At 46.1% G+C, this 19,010-nt stretch overlaps 2 protein-coding genes across 2 annotated transcripts; one reads left to right on the top strand and one right to left on the bottom strand.

Moving 5' to 3' along the window:
* Positions 1-2,966: 2,966 nt before the first annotated feature.
* On the bottom strand, positions 2,967-5,803 carry rrp15 (ribosomal RNA processing 15 homolog). The gene is made up of 5 exons (XM_030102435.1): positions 5,770-5,803; positions 4,384-4,670; positions 3,429-3,526; positions 3,162-3,351; positions 2,967-3,077 (listed from the first exon to the last, which is right to left on the bottom strand). Exons 1-5 carry the CDS (start codon positions 5,801-5,803, stop codon positions 2,967-2,969), a joined length of 720 nt encoding a protein of 239 aa, XP_029958295.1.
* Positions 5,804-10,323: 4,520 nt separating this feature from the next.
* Positions 10,324-13,600, top strand: LOC115397385 (uncharacterized). The gene is made up of 2 exons (XM_030103659.1): positions 10,324-10,424; positions 11,002-13,600. Exons 1-2 carry the CDS (start codon positions 10,406-10,408, stop codon positions 12,510-12,512), a joined length of 1,530 nt encoding a protein of 509 aa, XP_029959519.1. The 5' UTR covers positions 10,324-10,405; the 3' UTR covers positions 12,513-13,600.
* The last annotated feature ends 5,410 nt before the right edge of the window (positions 13,601-19,010 follow it).

Raw genomic sequence — 19,010 nt, 5'->3', positions numbered from 1 at the left:
AGGCTGGAACCACTGATGAATGTGTGATGATGGATGACTGGGTGAATGGATAAATGGCAGGGTCACTGAAACCTTTCAGTGAAGTCAGTTCACCACACCGCAGCACTGAGGATGGAGCGTCAGGTGGCTGTCATTTGACACCAGCTTCACAGGAAGGCGTGCACCAGGAGCTGAGCTGGTCCTGATGTCAGAGTGTTCACAGCAGCTCTGCTTCAACCTGCGCTTCACCTCGTGGTTTGACATGTTTTAATGTTTGATCCCGACAGTGCCAGGCTGGAGCGGCGCAGTGGGCCGCGTTTAACGGCCGGGACGGCGGCGCCATAAAACCAAAATGTATTTCAGAGCCGGAGCGCCCGGGCCTTTAAAACAGGCCAGTGAAGGTTTAAAGTCACCTTGATGTTTAACAAGGAGCCTGAAGCGATGGAGTCCGTCAGGAGGACGTCCAGCAGGGTTCTCAGGGTCCTGCAGGTCTCCTCCAGGTCTAATCCACCTGGAGATGATCCCACTTTACCTGTTCTCCAACAACATTTTAAAATTTAACTTCACAGATTGTTATGACATTATTTTACCGCCACTCAGGTTGACACTGGACTGCACTGTTTGGGGAATAAAATGAGTGTAACATCCCTGGATTTCATCTTTATTCTCACATATGTGGTCTCAGTGTTCTTCTAATGTGGAACGGCATTTCCATGACCCTGCAGAGCACTTCCTGGACACACAGAGCGATTTCCACAACTTTAATCTGTGCATTGTTTAGAGAACCCTCAATACTCGTAAAGGTCTGCAGTAAAGATGAATTCCTGTAATGGTCCCTTAACTCTCAAACTCTAAAGTTTCTCACTGTTGTGGTTCCGAGTATAACGTAATGAAAATGTCTTTATTCTAATAAAACCAAAGCGCCGCTGCAGAAGACGACTGCCGTCCCCCCTGGGGCTCGTTCTCACAGCAGCAGCCGATAACTCAGAGCTCAGGGTCATTTTTAAAAATGTTTAAAAACCTGTGTGCTCCTTCACACTACTGCCGTTTGCTTGGTGGTTATTTGGCCACACTGGATCATCTTGCAGCCCGGATTTGGTCCATGGGCCTTGTGTTTGACACCCCTGGTTTAGAGTTACCATGAAGCCCATGAAATTCAAAAAATCTCTTTTGTATTGTGCATTTCTGTCCCGTCACTTCACATCAAATAACCAGGAAAAGAAGGGATCTTTTCAGGAAGAGGAAGTAGAGAACTCCCTCCGGCCTGCTCCAGCCACACCCGACGCTTCCAGCTCTGTTTCAGAGGATTCCGCCCAAACAGGCTCAGGCCTCCTTTTCTCTCTGCTGATAACACAGATCCGCTGAGCCCACTTGACCCCGTTCAGTCCAGAGACTCTTCCTGAAAGCCCACAGGAAGCTGAGTGCAGCGAGTCAGGACGAGAGCTGGATCAGACTCTACCCCTCAGCGACCAGGCCTCCCGCAGGCTTTCACTCATCTCGCTTTCAAACCGATCCTCTTCCTACCAGCAGATTCCACTCCAAATGCCTTCAGCCTGATCCAAGCTTGACAAATCACAGAACCGAGGTCAACGACCTCTGACCCGTCTGTCTCCACAGTTTTTAAACGTGAAACCGTTAACAGGAAAGTTGAAGAGGTTTATGGGACAGAAAGATGGTTGTTGAGTTTACAGAGAGGAGTTCATCCAAAACAGACAGGTGTGAACACTAATGACATAAACCATCTGCAAGCTAATTCCTCCATCGTTTTGGAATATTTTACAGCAGCTGACACACAAACACAGCAGTTTTTTAGGATTTCCACTAAATCTCTTACTGTTGTACCGACGTGAACATATTAGTCAGCAAATAATCATCAGAAAGCTTCAGTCAGTCGACATTAACAAAGAAGTAGTAGATAAAAAGCGGTGGCTCCAGGATCAAACCCTGAGGTACTCCGCATGGACACAAAGTGTCAAAACAACCAACATGAGGACAAAAGCAGCTCCAGACACACTCTCCCAGCTACTGAACCTCATCTAGACGTGATGGTCTCTAAAGCAGAGCCGACGTCCTCACACCTCAGGACAGTCACGAAATCCTCACAACAGTCTAGAAACAGACCGGAACAGGAAGATATTAACTCTACTGTAAGCAGAAGACACACAAATGATGTTCCTCCTGAAGAGATCACAACACAATGGACAGTAACCGGAAACCAACTGCCCTGATCTGAGGTGAGATGTGTCATAACGATGATGAAGTCTGTCTGCTGGAGGAAAGAGCTTCATGAGGCTGGAGATGGAGTCAAAGCGTCACATGATACGACCATATGAGGAGATGGAGTCGATGTCATGATGCCCAAAACTAAAGTTCCCTGCAGTTTGAAACTTTATTCTCCAAAAAACTTTATCAAACTTTGAGTCTTGAACTGGATTTAATACAAAAGTTAGAGAATCGACATTATTTACACGAACAGAACAGAACAGCTGAGTTCATCCTCTGAACAGCGAGAAGTTAAACTTCTACTGATCTGCAGGAAAACATTTCATGACCCTGAACCATCAAACAGGCCGAAGGCCATTGATCCACACAGTGGAGCTTCTGATTCCCACATTTCCATGTCATTATCACGGAGGTCAGCTGAACGTCCGGCGCCGAACACCAGGCTGTGTGGAGCAGCAGGTGCTGTGAAAAAGTCTGAGTGTGATTAATCCCAGTGCGACTGCTTCCAGATGGGAATCCACCGCCTCATCAGGAGCAGGACCGCCGCCTCGCCTCCCCGGATTCACCTCCGCACGCCCACAGGTGGCAGGTGCTCAGGGGTCAGGGGTCAGGGTCGGCCCGCTCCCGGTCTGCAGCACCGTCCCTGAAGGCATCGTGGAGGAACGAGGAGCTGCTTCCATCTGCGACCTTCTCTTCCTCGCCTCCTGCTCCTCGTCCCCCCCCTCACGCCTCCTGCTCCCCCCCCGCTGCTCCTCGCCCCCCCCTCACGCCTCCTGCTCCTCGCCCCCGCTCTCTTTGTCCCAGTCCTTCATGGTGGCGCCCATCATGAAGTCGTCTCTCAGGACGCTCCAGGCCGGCTTCTCCTCGGCTGCAGGCTGTGAACAGAGGAATCCGCTCCGTCACCGAGACTGAAATGAGGCGACGGCGCCCCCGTGTGGCCGTCATCGTGTGGAACTCACCGGCTGCTTGTCGGCCCTGCCGGCGCCCCGGCCGCCCCCCTCCTCCCCCCTCAGCACGTCGATGAAGTCCTTCTTGGACACGGACGTCAGGATCTTGGCCTTCTTCCTCTCGGAGCCGCCCACCTCCTTCAGCTTGTCGTCCATGGTCTTCTGGTGCTTCTTAACGGCGTTGAAGAGCTGCACCACTCCTCTGGGGGGGGGGGGGAGGTCGGAGGTGAACACCAGCAGAGCATCTCGCTGCGCCCCACGCTGAAGGCCCGTCCTCACCTGGTGGCGATCCTCTGCAGAGCCTTCTCCCGCTCTCGGTCGTTGACCACGTTGGGTTTCTCCCTGCACATCGTCTCCCAGGCGTGTTTCTTCTCCACCTGTCAGGAGACGCACTCAGAGTCACAGAACAACCAGGAAACGCTTCCAGCTGACCAGCTCGCTGCTCAGTGTTCTACGTTTCTATCTTTACACTTTTAAAAGACACAGAACATCTCTACGACATTCCTACGGGCCGTGGCGGTCTTTTAAGTGTATCCAGAGGGCGCTATAGAGCACATTTCAGCAGTGATGGGGTTAAGTTTTTTCATCAGATAAGATTTTTTGCAGGTCATGAAGTGCATATTGAATTTGAAGCGTTTGGAAGCAGGTTAAGGGGTCAAACACGAGGTCTGTAGAATAATTAACACTGTAGTCACAACAGAGTCCTTCCCCTCCGGGGCTCCGTCTGTAATTATAAAGGTTATTGGATGATATCTGATAAATATGAGACAATATTGAGTATTATGTTCACACATTAATCTGTGATAAATAGAAAAACGTCTGCAGATGATGCTAAAAGCTTGAAGATTTGTTCTCTTTCCCTGAGCTGACATCAGCGTGTTTGAGCCAAGTGGGGTTTTTTTCATGCACTTTGATGCTTTTGCTCATGTTTATTTGTCTCCACCAGGTCTGAAAAGAGTAAAACTGTAACTCCTCCTGTAACTCCTTGTCATTAATTTGTTGCTTCAGTATTTTAGATGGCTGTCAAACTAAATATCTTCGTCTGTCACGCTGAGCTGAGCTGCTGTTTTCCCTCATTTCCATCCAGAAGTCATTGAAATTGATTTTTTAGGCTTTTCTACAGAACATGTGGAGAATTGAAATTACATTTTAAATAGCGTGTGTGTGTGTGTGTGTGTGTGTGTGTGTGTGTGTGTGTGTGCGTGTGTGTGTGTCCAGGCGAGCTCGGCTCTACCTGCTTCTTCCTCTCCAGCTGCTCCTGCCTCTCCTTCTCCTTGATCTTGTCCAGTTCTTTGTTCTTCACCAGGATGCTGCTCTTGTTCTGCTCCGTCTTCTTCCCCAGGATCTTGGCCATGGCGTCGGCCCAGCCCGAGTCTGCGTTGCCCTCCTCTCCGGCCTCTTCCCCCTCCTCCTCCTTCTCCTCGTCCCCATCACTCCCTCCTCCGTCACTCCCCTCCTCTTCCACACTCCCTCCATCAGAGTCGCTGGCGTCCTCAAACTGAGGGACTTCGTCCTCGTCTCCTGTGAAGAAACACAAACCAGGAAACACTAAAACATGAATAACATGATTACTGCTGCTTTGTCTTGCTGCCTTCAAACGCCTCTCCTACTCCAGTTGAAACATATATCTATCTACAAAAATACAGAAAATAACATCAAAATCTGACAGAAGATTTCTACCGGAGTCACTCAGAAGTGCCTCTTCACAAACTGGAAGCCATGTACCTCACTGGAAAACTTTCATCTCCTCTCAGTAGCAAGCAGTCATTCGGCTTAACGACACTCGGTACTTTCACCTCTGTGGTCCATCAGTCCATCTCTTTAACGTCATTCACCTCATCTGATGTTGTGAGACATTAATCTTCTCTGGAGCTCACTCCAGCAGCATCCTCAGTTACACTGTCACATCGATCCTGTTCTCAGTGTTTTGGCTGTGATTACTTCTGCTCCCCCTCCAGTCCCAACGTCCTCATATTTCACTGCTTTCTCCTGCAGGTTTTAACAGAATAACACTAACTGAATTTGACCATGTGTAAAATCATTTGATGTCTTAAATACAAAATAAACCTGTGGTGATAATTTACAAACAACAACTTCAGCATGCAGGCACTGGGCGCTGTTACTGGGATTATTAATGTAGAGGGAAAACTGGCTCATTAGCAATTAAACATTCACAAATACAAAAATAATGTAAACACCCTCCATCAGTTTTCAGCGGAGGCCTCAAGTATCAATGTGTTTATTGGATGCAGTACAGACAAATTGAAATATAAATATAGGAGCGAAAAAGATGCTGAACAGACACAAAAACCCAGTAAATGATAATTAACCTGCCACTGATGAGCGGGAGTTTATTTGCAGATTCCAGTGTTTCTGTGTGTTAACATGAATTCTTCCATAAAAATCCATGTAAGCCACCCTGTCATCGTGTGTTCAGAGAGGAAACACATTTAAAAACCAACCACAGATAAACACCATCAACTCTACAGAAAAACACCACAGCGTCTCTTTAACTCATCGAACCGGACACCGGAACCTCGCTCCGTTCTCCCTGCGAGTGTGAAGTAAACATTCCTCTGACCGGGTCTTTAAAAGAAGATTTCGGTGGAAATAAACTCACCAGAAGACGGTTCACGTGTTCCCTCCGCAGCCATTGTGAGTGCAACTGTAACAAGCTCCGTGCGGCTACACAAAACAAAGGTTCCGCTTCCGTGAGCCGCGGGTGACTGGTGCAGCGATGTTTTATGTCCGGTGTGAAACACACGCCACAGGTAATGGCCGTTTCTCAGAATTTTTAGAAAATAATTTTTAATGTTATTTTTTTTTATCAAAAAATAAAATAAAATTATTAATAAAAACAAAAATGCAGTCTTAAAAAACATACAATCATAAATACATAGATAAAGTTATACAGTTTACACAAGACAGAGGACAATTAAAGGGCAACTCTGGTTTTTTGACACCTGGACCTTATTTCTAGGTGTGTGCATGCTCATATACTCACTCAGACAAACATGGTCCAGCTCAGAGTCCTCCAGAAGTTATTTAGATCCAACCGATTTAGCCGCACTTAGCGGGGGCCACGGCAATGGAGCTTTAGCGCGGGACATAATCTCTGCAAAATTGCTCATTTCAGCTATATTTCTTCATCCATCGCGTGTTATCAGAAAAGTCAGCTCGTCTACCGTCTTCAGGGGGTCAGCTGACAGTTTTCGCTAACTTAGCCACAATTAGCTCGGATGGGAACGTTGCAGCTCCTCTCCCCAGCAGAGAGGCACTTTGAGTCAGCCTGGCTGTCACGGCGCCTGGGTGCCTGACTTCCAGGGGCCGAGTTGCGGCCGATTGGGTAAACGGCCCGGAGCTGCTCCACTGAGGCGACGGGAGAGCTCCAGCAGCCACGGCCTGCTTCAAGTGCCTCCATGGTTATGCGGCGGGTCCCTGCACGCTCCGCGGCCGGCATGGAGCGCGTCTCCACCCGGGAGCGGAGATCCGGAGCTGCTGAGTATTAATGTATCATTAAGAAGTCCTCTTGTAATGAACTATCCTTTTACAACACATGACAAACCTGAAATTTGAATGAAAGCTGCAAATTCAACAGGACCATGCCTCAGTTCACCATGTGCTGCAAACCTGCCAATCACAGTCACTTTCGTTGTAATTTTTAATCTTTAAAGGCACAAAACATTTAGCCACATGGAGCTGGGACTCATATTATGATCAGGATAACTGGCCAAATTCGAGAAATGATAACGTAGACTCATTCTTAAATTTATTACTCCTCACTGCCAAATACAGAGCAAAGTGCGCCCCTGGTGGCCCAATAAATACGCTGCAGTGAAATTTCCCACAACAGATAACATGTTGGCCAAATCTGACTCTCTGGCTGCTTCTGCAGGATCCATTGATATGTTTTGTTTTAGTGATAGATGCACAGAGATGTAGCAGCAGTTTGAGAATACTCTCAGCTTGAATTGAATTGAACTGAATTGAATTGAATTGAAAGTCCTTTATTTGTCCCACATGGGGAAATTGCAGGGTTGCAGCAGCAAAAAGAATGTGGAAAGAAAAACAGAAAAATACAAAGCCAACCATACAAGAAAAAGTTAAATACAATTTGTATGTAAAATTAGGTTAGATATAATTAAATAAATAACAGAAATATACTGACCGACACAATTAAATATTAAATATAAATGAAATATAATTTAAATAGAAATTTAAGACAGATATTAATTAAGTAATAGATGTAGACTGACAGATATAAATTAAATATAATTTACATAAAGATATAAGACAGATATAATGAAATAAATAACAGATATAAAGATATACATTAGCATATATAAAGAGATAATTCAGATATACATTTAAAACAGACAGATATGTACACTATAGCAATAACAGATACCGTATAAGTTAAACACTTGAGACAGATGAGTATGTACAGTATAATAACAGATATAAGTTACCGTAAATCCTCTTATAGTAGCCGGGACTTTTATTTGTCTCAAGTGCAGCTGGCACCAGGCTTTTAATGGAATACAGGTCATTATTAGAGGATTTACGGTAAATGAACACTTAAGACACACATATGCACAGTAATAACAGATATGTTAGATATAATTTAAATATATTTAAGACAGACAGTGAGTGGGTGAGAGGGTGATGATTGCACATGATAAAATTAAGGTGCAGATTATCCTGACATATGAGAGTGTGTGTGATGTGTGTTGTGTGTAGTTGGAGCAGTGCTGGTTGTAAAGTCTGATGGCAGCAGGGGTGACGCCCATCAAGGACGCACGCGCCTGCAACTAAATGCACGTTTAGGAGCTACTGTGGTGATTTGAAGTGTGTTCTTGGTTTTTCTTTAAAAGGGCTGATTGATAAGGACCAAATCTTCACCCACTCCTGCACATCTTTTTGTTGTTGTTGTTGTTGTTGTTGTTTTTTTTTTTGTGCTTTGCCTTTTGAAGCAAAATACGGTTTCCCTTCTATGAATGCAAGGGGAATAAAGAACAATATAAAGCACAAATCTATTTTTTTGTTTTGCAAAGGGCTGACTGTTATTTTCTGCAAGAAACTCATTCATCTACTGAAGACACTTTTTGGAAACAGCAATGGGGAGACCGTATATTTTTTTCAGCCACAGATCTTCACCCTCTGCTGGAGTTATGATCTTGCTGCACAAGTTTCCTGGTAATGTTCTCCATCACAACAGTGACTTAGGTGGACATTGGGTTCTGGTTGTATTTGAATTTAATGATGTTAACTGTAGTTTATTAGCGGTGTATCAGAACAAAACAAGACATTCTATAGTAACATTTCAGAGCAAATCGATGAGTGGAAAACCTCCTACAGGACTGAAAATGAGACTTTAATTTAGCTCCTGATGATGGGAAAAGGTCAAAAGTGCTTTATGAAGTGGCCAATTGCAGGTTTTGTTCCACTCTTCTAGAGGCAGCTGTGCTTCTTGTTGCTACCGGCTAAAATTGCAAATGACTGTGACAAACACGATGCAGCGATTTTCGAAAAAAAAAAAAAAAACGCTTGTTCATCAGGCCTGCAGCTGAATCATCACGTGTGTTTGTGATTGGTGTGACCGCGGTGGTTGACCCTTTCACATCGCTGGGTCTTCTTTGGCCGGACTTGAACCGGCTCCCGCCCAGAACCATTTGGTTCAATGGTTGCATTGCCGCCAGACCACCACTAGGGCGTTTGAAATCGTAAAAAAAAAAAAAAAAAACGTTATGTCATGATAAAATAAGGCGCAATGTCAATGTTCTTTTCACCACATCACCGCCCTGATTGAGAATTAAAAAAAGACTTTGAATGAGCCTTAAATCCACAATCTAATATACAGCGATCACTGGCGGATGGCCAACAGAGGCGCTGGGGCACCGCCCCAACACTCACCACTAGACTCAATGACGCATGGAAAAACTGGAAAAGAAATGGACACTTATTTTTAGACTACCACAATAAATATGACACAGGTAGTGATCAGTCAACTTCTTTCTTTGTTTTGGAATCAACGTTTTTATTGCTTTTCCACAACGGTAATACAACGAACCCACACAGCACCCTCCACTAAATGCAAAGCAAAAACCACTGCATGCAACACACAACCCCAGCCCACCCCAAATGTGAAACTAATCGAAACATATTCCACCAGCTTAAGAAAGCTGCATGGTTACAGATCTGCAGTAATAATATATTCGTTGATATTTTCAATCTGTAAAGATTGCAAATGGCTTGTGTGTGCGTGTGGTGAATAAAGGCAAAGGTGAATGAAGGGGCTGAGCAGCATGGTTTTATTTTTTGTTTGAAAAAGAAGACACAACGCAGACAAACATCTCAGTCACACTTATTATAGGAGGCCAGGCCCATTCCACAATGCTGAAAATCAGCATTTGAGCACTGAAATGCTGCATGCTGAAATTCGGCATTGTGGTGTTGGGTCATGCTGGGCTCGAAGCAGCTCCCTTCTAGAATCTCATGATTCATAAATAGTTGCATTGCCACTAGACCACCATATCTAGGGCAGTAATACGGCACAAAAAAAGCATTATATCCTGATCAGTAAGGCACGGTGTTTGCGGCTTTGAATTGTTCATGCTGGCCGATGATCACTCCAGGTGGATCCCCTCCAGAGTGCTTGTAGCTGCAGCCATCTTGCAGAAGTGCTCCCTGCCTCCCACAGCACATGAGGAACACGATTCTTGATTCTTGATTCCAGAATTACGGGAAGTTTGTATCTTCTCCAAGTGCTCAGGGGTTTTTTTTTGGTGTAAAGTGCATGGTGGTCCAAGAAGAATTCCAACAACCGCAAAGCCTCAGACGCCCCTGTGATCTGTGGTGTCCTCTAAACTGATACGAGTTTGTGAACCATAAACTGAACAACCATTCTATCCTCAAAATAAACTCATCATGAGAGACATAATAAGCCATTTTCTTGATTTCAACCTCTTGTGGTTTGTTTTAAATCACATTCTGAGCTTTCACACCGCCTGAAACCTGAGATTTGTAGTTTTTTTTCGACTTGCGAGACACTGGCAGAGCAGAGATCCTGCAGATTAGGACAGGATCAGTGATCTGTGGGAGGAAGATACACCTGCTGAAGGTGTGTCCTGGCTGGCTGTCATATAAACAGACAGCAGAGTCCTCCCTGTCACTTCTCAGGACACACGGAGCTGCGAACTCAGCCGGGAGACGTGACCTGAGGAGATTCTTCAGTCTGAAAAACACCCCGGAGCAGCATGAAGCTGGCCACACGTGGTAAAGACAACTCTTCTTTTTATTATCTGCAGTTTCCATTCATGCTCTGTGTTGATGTGTGGAAAGCTACAGTCTCTTTGTAATGTGTGAATCCAGCAGAGCAGAAACTGTTAAAGGATTGAGATGGGCTCAAAGTGCCTCATGTCTGAAAATACAGTTTTATTTCACTGACTGAGGAGATTTCTGTGTTCAGATCCACGTCTCTTCCTCTGGGCTCCTGTCATTAATAACATGAGGTGTCCACTGGAGATGCGATAAGAATCGCTGCAGCATGCCGCCTTGTCTGGTTAAACCGGACTAACCAGTCCTCTCAGCATGTGAGCCGCTGCGGGTTCATCATGTGCAGCTTGACACTCGCTCACGTCGATGGCAGGTCAGAGAAGGAATCCACCGATAAACAGGATGAAATGATGAAAAAGGGAGCTTGATATTTCAGCGTGGCATGTTGTCGTCAGGTCGGCACAACGTTCACGGATTTTATTCAAACTTTATGCAAATAATGTTATTGTTCTAAAAAGTGAGCGAGCGATGTGAATCTGGACTGAGTGTCAGCAGCACCGTGTGCTTCCCCTTTCAGGAGGCCTGAGCGGCCTGAAGCAGGCGGCGGTGGGCCTGGCGCTGGGAGCGGTGGGGGGCTGCATGCTGGGCGCCACCGAGGACCCCGTGGAGAAGACGCTGTCCCTGATGACCGCGGCCGGGCCGCTGAAGCCTCTGATGGACGCGGTCGGCACCGTGGGGCCCTTGGGCCTGGGGTCCCTGGTGGGAGCCGCGGCGCTGACCATGGCCATGACGTCGGTCATGGCCGGCGTCATTCTGGCCGCCGTGGTGGCTTCGGTGTTCGCGGCCACGAGGAGCTGCGGCGCCTCCCACAGGGACTCCGTGGGGCTGTGGGTGAGCGCCGGGCTCGCCGGGGCCTTCGGGACCACGCTGAGCGGAGCCACGTTCGGGGGCCTCAGCGAATGGATCGTTCAGAGCTACGGCATGCTGGGACTCCTCTGGACCCTGAGCGTCTTCACCGTCTTCAAGCCGCCCATGCGCTTCCTGTTCCGGCTGCTGTGGAAGCAGGGCGAGGCCTGCTGCTCCCTGGCGTCTTCGCTGGACCGGGCCCGAGAGAGGGAGGACCTGGAGACCACCGAGCTGCAGCAGAGGCACAGGGTCACCCTGCAGATCGAGGAGAGGATCCTCACCCTGGACCGAGGAGGCGGCGGCGGCGACGGCGACGGCTCCACCGATCCCAGGACCGCCTGGGCCACCGAGCGGAGGCAGAGGGAGGAGCTGGAGAGGAGGAGGATGGAGAATGAAGAGGCCGAGATGAAGCAAAGGACCTTCCAAGACTGGATCAACACCATCGTCAGCAGACACGTGGATTTCCTGGCGTTCTCTGGAATCCCGATGACGGTGGTCGCTGTCATCACGTCTGGATTTGGGTTGGTCGGTTTTGGACGCCACCAGTCTGTGTTCATCGTGCTCCTGGCCCTAGTGGCGGGGATCGGTTATTACCTCCTGAAGTCCCCGGACTTTAAGTACTGGATGCTGGTGGGATGCATGGGGATGCTGGCGACCTTCGTCATCGCGCTGCTGACGCTTCACGCCGGGCAGGAGGCGCTGACGGCCGCCACCAAGACCAGAGCAGCCGGAGACGATCTGTCCAAGGAGGCCATCAGGACTCGAGTGAACTACCAGTCCTCTCTGGAAGCGCTCCACGCCGCGTTCTTCGTGTCCAGAACGTGTCAGCTGAGCCTGGGCGCCACCGTGGGCGGGGCCCTGGTCAGGCGGGACGCCGGGGAGGTAAAGGTCATAGCGGGGTCGGCGCTAGTGGCCGGGACCCTACTGGCCGGGGTGGAGGTGTTGGCCCCGGTGCTGGGAGACGGGGGGACGGCGGGGGCCCTGCTGGGCGTTGTGGGGGCGGCCGGGGTGTCTGTGGGCGCCGTGGCCGCCGTGGCGGTGCGGTGGTCCCAGTGGGCGGGGACTGTGGGCACGGTGGCGGGGCTGGTGGTCGGCGCGGTGGGAATGGGGAAGTGGCACTTCGTCAACATCGGACTGCAGATTCCCGTAGCCTACGTCTTCGCCATGACCAATCCTCTGTAGCTGACGGCCGGCGCGTCGCCCCGGCGCCAGGCGGTCCAGGACGGATTCAAACGTCCAGACGCTTTTCAACGGATACCTCAATGTTGAGAATAAAATTCTGTAAGTTTCATAATATTCATAAATATCATTTTCAAGTGAAAACTGGAAACGTTTGTTGCATTTTAGTTGTTTAGCACATGACGATGCTCGGAGTCACTGAAAAGGGACTTTTTGGAAACGCTCCTGCTCTACCTCCGTGTACACTGAGGAAAACGCAACTTTTTAAAAACAAGGCTCTGATGCCCCTGAAAATGATGCTCATAGAGGGTTGTTCTCTGTTTGCAGGTCTGTGTGATTTTATTACAAAACCAAACAACAGCGTTTCCGCCTGTTCCACAACGAATAAACAAAATGATCCGTTTTCCCTCGAAGCGTTGTGGTGTGAACGGCGCCTCGGTGTTTCCTCCAGCCTGACACCTCGCCGTCGAGTCAGTGGGTCGTTCAGACACATTCAGCTCATTGCAGGACATGAAATTATGCCGAAATTAGGGTTTTCTTCCATAAATTGTATTCAGAGACTCTCTTCACTGTTGAACATGATGCAGATGTCAAGATGAGAGCAGAAGAAACTGATCATGCAACTCTGTGAAAACGTGTTGTATTTTGAGCTCATTCAGCTTTTTTAAAGTTTGTTATTTTCATGTAATGTTCATGTTCATCAAACAGCGGTGGAAAGGTTTGATTCAGGATATTTTGGAGGATTATCTGCAATGTGAGGAACTGTACTGAAACCAAAAAATCACGTTTCCATTTCTTAGTGTAGGAAAATACTGTCTGCAACACTGAAATGCTTAAAAAAAACAGTGAAGCGGGTTTTCTATCCACTAAAAGAGTTGCTGCACAAGGCAAACAAACCTCAGAAAGTTTCCCTCCGTTGAAGTGAAACTTCTGGATTATTATTATTATTTTTAACGTGAGTTTATTGTTCTTCTTGTTCCAGTAATCCAGACTGTTGTTTATACTCAAGCTGAAGCATGAACGTGCCAGATGTTTTCTTTTTTTTTCCCTGATGTACACTGAACACATTTTTTTTAAAAGAATTGAATCACTGTGATTTCTGATCCATATGTGCACATATACAGCAGGACATGAAAGAAAATCACAAAATGTCATTTTTTACTCCATTTTATCATCCACAAACACTATCAATATCATGAAGATATTGTAGTGCTGTCAATTTTAATCGCGATTAATCCATTGAGGTCTGCCAATTGGGTCAAAGAAAAGAACGAGAGGATAACAGTGTTTTTCCTGACATTGGGACTGATTTATGAGGATTAGATTCTTCATTGCAATTGATCTCAACTTTAAAAAAGTTAATTGTTGACAGATCTCCATGAATTAATCACGATTAATTGTGATCAATGCGATTAAATTGCGATCAATGCGATTAAAACTGACAGCACTAAGATATTGATATTACCATTTTAAATAGCTCTGCTCTAACACGTGTGTCTCTCTCTCTGTTGGTAATTTATCCATCAAATTCAACTTGTTGTATTAAAACTAAACCAAAGCACCAAACTGTTTCACTGTAATGGCAGCTTTAAAGGTCTGAACCGACGCAGACCCAAAACAGCTCAGCTGGTTGATTTGAAGAAAGCAAAAAAGATGAAGATAAAGGGGTTCTGTTTAAGTGACACGGCTTCTAAAAAAGTAGGATTTATCAGCTGAATTACTGTATTCCTATTTTCTTCAGTGAGACTAACTGTAAATCCATAAATACAATATGATAAATATAATTTCTTTTCATCTCCCTTCATTGGAGCCATGTCAGAGATGAGGATTGTTCATACGCTGCTTTCTTCCAGGTGGGATGATTTCCGTTTCACACATGTGGCCCAGCTGCCTCTCTTCTCACTGTGACTGCAGTAGAGGACAGATTGTCTCTTTGTGTCTCACGTGGAGCGAAGAACCGTCCCGTGTGGGAGTCTTTCTGCTCCGGACCGTATCGGTCTGTGTGAGTGATAAAATGTGGGAAAACCAGTTTTTCACATCAACCGTCAGCGAGTCCGAGCGGAGGAGAAGAAAGAAAACCGGCTGGTGGAGCATGAAGCAGTCCGCCCTGCTGCCATACCACGCCTGAACAATGAATAGATATTATGAAGTGTTGGCACTCTCACACGCTGGGCCCAAAATCACATTATCAGAATGACATAGGAAACATCTGATGCATTTTATTGAAGAAACCTCAGCAGATCTGAGGAAAATAAAGAGACGAGATACAGAAAGTGACCAGCAGGGGGCGACAAGTTAAAGGCTAAGTCTGCACAGAGAGGTCAGGGAGATACAACACAACACAACACAATACAGCACAAAACAGTACAAAGCAGCACAACACGACACAACACAACACAACACAACACAACACAACACAACACAAAGCAATACAATACAATAGGCTACAATACAATACAACGCAACACAATGCAATACAGTACAGTACAACAGCACTGTATTATTTTTTGCATTAACACTAACGAGTGTAACTATAAAATAAATCTATTTCTGTAAACTATCTATCCTACTGATGAACTGATCAATGTTTTACCTTTAAATGGGAAAAAAGGTTTAATGAAAACTGTAAAACTTTAATATTGACATTTATTTGTGAAGAGAGCCTCAGAAAAAGATTGTGTTTGTAGAGGAAAAAGCTTCACATGTTTAAACACTGAGCGAGCTGTTCTGCCTGCAGGTTGATGAACATATCAAAGCCCTTTACGATGAGCTGCCCCGCCCCCTCTCAGGTTGTTGCAGTGCAGCTGTGGACACAGCTCCTCTCAGGTCTCCGCAGGCCTCAGTCTGCTCCGGATTCACCGTCACCGCGAAAGAAAAAGGAGATTTCAATAGTTTTTATTCTGGGTGTCAGTCATTAAGCATTAACTGAGGATGAAGTAGAAAAAAAACAAACAATAACAAGCAGAAAATTTATGGGTTAACCTTTAACTTCAAGGGGAAAATGTTTTCACTGAGAAGAATGAAAATCTCTCTGCACAACAAAAATGACAGTCACTTCTTACTGTCCTCTAAATTTCAAGAAAATATATGTAAATACAGGATTTTTTTGACATTTCACATTATTTCACTAGATATGCACCAATTTATCTCAGAAATCTGAACCTTTTGATGTTTTTTTCTTTCTTTTTTTAAAAGATATCCTAGATTAAGGATTGAAGTGTCTTTGGTGTCATGAGGCACGTTTCATGTGGTGGTCCAGGCTGGGCCGATGATAAAGCAGCAGGACCAGGCTCCTGTGTTCATGTGTTCATCTCTGATCTGAACCCGTCGGCTGGACTGTTCTCCTGATTTCCATCCACCCAGAGATTCACGGAGGCCGTGATTTTAAAAGCATGACATGTTTTCATGTTTCAGATGGGATGAGTCAGATGCTTTTGCTGCTTGGAAAAAATAATAAATCAACAAACAGATGCATAAAATCAGCTCATACTTGTTACAGTGATCATGCAGAAGTTGCTCAGGTTGAGATGAGATGAGGAGAAACGGACATTCTTCAGACTCCGTCTGGGTCAAGCAGCTTTAGATCATGTTTGTGATGAGGAGCGCTGAAGGTGCTGATCAGAGGAGTGTTACTTCTAAATGAGATGCAGTGAATCGAGCATGGCAAACATTATTTTCCTCTGTATAGTCGCTGAGCACTGAGCAGTTTGCTGCGGTACAGGGGTTTACCTTCATGGTTCACGTCTTTTAGGAGAAATGAGCTTAACGGTAACTCAGCTTCTTGCATTGGAGTGGAGTCCAGATCTCCTCCAATGGGATGGATGGATGGATGGATGGATGGCAATGCTTCTGCAGCAACATGGGCCACTATTATTCAACAATGCTTCAGCACTTAGTGAGCCGACATGTCAGCTGATCAGCAAGCCTGAAGCATCAAGACACCAGATCACCTTTGACCTCCACTAATTATAACCATTTGTTTTCTGGATAAAGCTGCAAACTGAACAAGTCACTGGCTCCAGGAACATTTCAGAATGACCTTTTATGGAGAAAAAAAAATCCTTTTTGACCCCCTGACTGCACACCACTGGTTAACAGTGATTGGCTGTTTTCGGGACTGCAGACAGTTGATACTTACAGGACAACCACCTATAAAGAAATGCTACGACAAAAAAGCATGACACCTTGTTGGAAGATTTTTAAAAATGTCTTCTTCCTCCACAAGTGGACTGTTATGAGGACTGTGTTCAGTCCCTCTAACCAGGAAGTATTAGTGGTGTTAAACTAAACACAGGAACTCCCTGTTTGGTTCACATGGTTTAAAAGAAGTAGTGTTTGTTGTTTTCTACTGTTTGGAGTCATTCTGTTTTATTGATCACTATATCAGGACCTTCAAGCGTCTTTGCACCACATTGAAACATCAGTGTCATTATTATGACCCTATATGACACCTGTGATGAGGAGAGAAAGGCTCAAGACGGTCAACTTTTAAAGATTCTATCGTCCATTAACCGTGGCGGTTTATAAACTGTTACACCTGCTAACACGTCTCACGTGTAGGAAAACAAGTGAATGTAAAGGTGGGGTTGTTTTTTAAGGCATTCTGACTTCTTGCTGCTATCTGAAGGAATGCTTTTAAAGTTCTGTTTCGAGGTTGAAATGAAGGAAAGCTGATGTTTAATGGCGTTAAATGGTTTGGGTTCATCTGTTTTATTCCGTAATGAACTGCGCAGTGCGCACCATTTCACACCAGCGCCTGCTGTTGCTGGCTGAGTTGCAGTCGGCCCCTCCAGGAACAGCTCGTCTTTCCTCCCTTCAGGTTCCCCGGGGGCATTCCAAAACTGGCGAGGTATATCCTCGATCGAGGACTGAAACTGGGCATCTGACGCCGACATGGGAACACACACGTGCACGGGATTCCCGGGCACCACACTGGAGGAGATCGAGGCTGATGCCAGCTGGGGCGGCGACTCACAAATCTGACGGCTGTTACTCGAATCCCGTTGAACAATGTTGGGTAGAAGGATCTGTCAGTCCTTGGATGTGCCAAGGCCAGCCACTGTGTGAGGAGGTCAGAGGTCACAGTGAAGGACCCAAGGCTGTTGTTAACCTTGGTTTGGTCTACCTGGGAAAAGGCCCTGAGATGACTGAACCTGCAGCAGATTTTGATGCAGGTGCTACTGAAAAGATTTAACATGGCTCTTTGTTTTCTGCAGCAGTTCACCTGAAAGCAGAATCCAGGGAACTGGTTCAGTGGAGGATTCCGCAGTGTGTTTGCTGCTCGATCCTTTCAAGTTGAAAATCAAAGCGTTACTACAACGTCATCCGCAAATGTGGAGACACATTTCTGCCATACAGCAAATACTGAGTGAGCCTACAGAACAAACACCATTCAGCGATGGCTAATTGTTATAAAAACACAGCACCCCCTACTGGTCTGGCAGAGAAATTACTGTTTTCACTGTTTCTTGAGTTTGACTGTGTGAAGTCATTGCTGTCAAAACTTTACTGTCTGAATGTGAAAGTTTCCTAAGATTAAATGCCCCCACCAACAATTGGCCATTCGTTTTCTACTTTTAAAGAAAAATGTGAGTGATAAAGAACTTCTATACCTGTTTGTAATGAATGCCACCAATCAAACAAGAAAAAAAAAACATTCTGATTCTGAAGTTCTTCGGGGCTTTCTCTATAAGTGAAATCCATTTTTCCCATGTCGTGTTTCCCAGTTGTTCCCTGTTTCTGATGAACTATGAGGTTTGTGCAGCTTGTCGTCCCGTTAAAACACTGAAAGTGTGCAATACTCTTTATCGACTAATCTTAACTTCTAACAGTTCAGACATGACACTTGTCTTCTCTTGGGATGACTGATGGACATCTTTCTCTATTTTTATGGACTCCCTGAGAAACAGCAGGATTTCCACATTTCACCCTTTGTTTTCAGAACCACCTGATTTGTCACAGAGGAAACATTCAGGTTCAGATAAGAATAAAACCATGTTAAATTTCTCTGAACTTTTCCAGGCCCCGTTTACTTGACAAGTGAAAACATACTTTTCAGGTTTTTGTTTCAGAAAAGCTGCCCAACGGCGTACGATGTCCGTTCACACAGAAACAACAGGGATGCTGAAAAGATGTGTGTGTGTGTGTGTGTGTGTGTGTGTGTGTGTGTGTGTGTGTGTGTGTGTGTGTGTGTGTGTGTGTGTGTGTGTGTGTGTGTGCGCGCGCGCATTTATATGACTGTTTTTACTGCTCAGCACTTTGCGTTGTTTATATGAATATGAAAAGTGCTTGTACAATAAAGATTGAGACTGAGATGGCTCCGCCCACCGCCATCACTGCTCTGTATCTGGCATGAGGAAGTCATCTCCGGCTGCAGCGAGGCGCCGGCATCGCTTCTGGATCATGCTGCCCTCCAGAGGCGGTCTGAGCTCGGTGAGTTCCACCGTCTTCTGCAGGAGCTGCTCCCGGACGGCCGGTTCCAGCGCCGCTTCAGGCTGACGC

Source organism: Salarias fasciatus, chromosome 11, assembly GCF_902148845.1.
Source record: "Salarias fasciatus chromosome 11, fSalaFa1.1, whole genome shotgun sequence".
Classification (NCBI taxonomy): domain Eukaryota; kingdom Metazoa; phylum Chordata; class Actinopteri; order Blenniiformes; family Blenniidae; genus Salarias; species Salarias fasciatus.
This window is presented reverse-complemented; position numbering and strand designations above follow the sequence as displayed.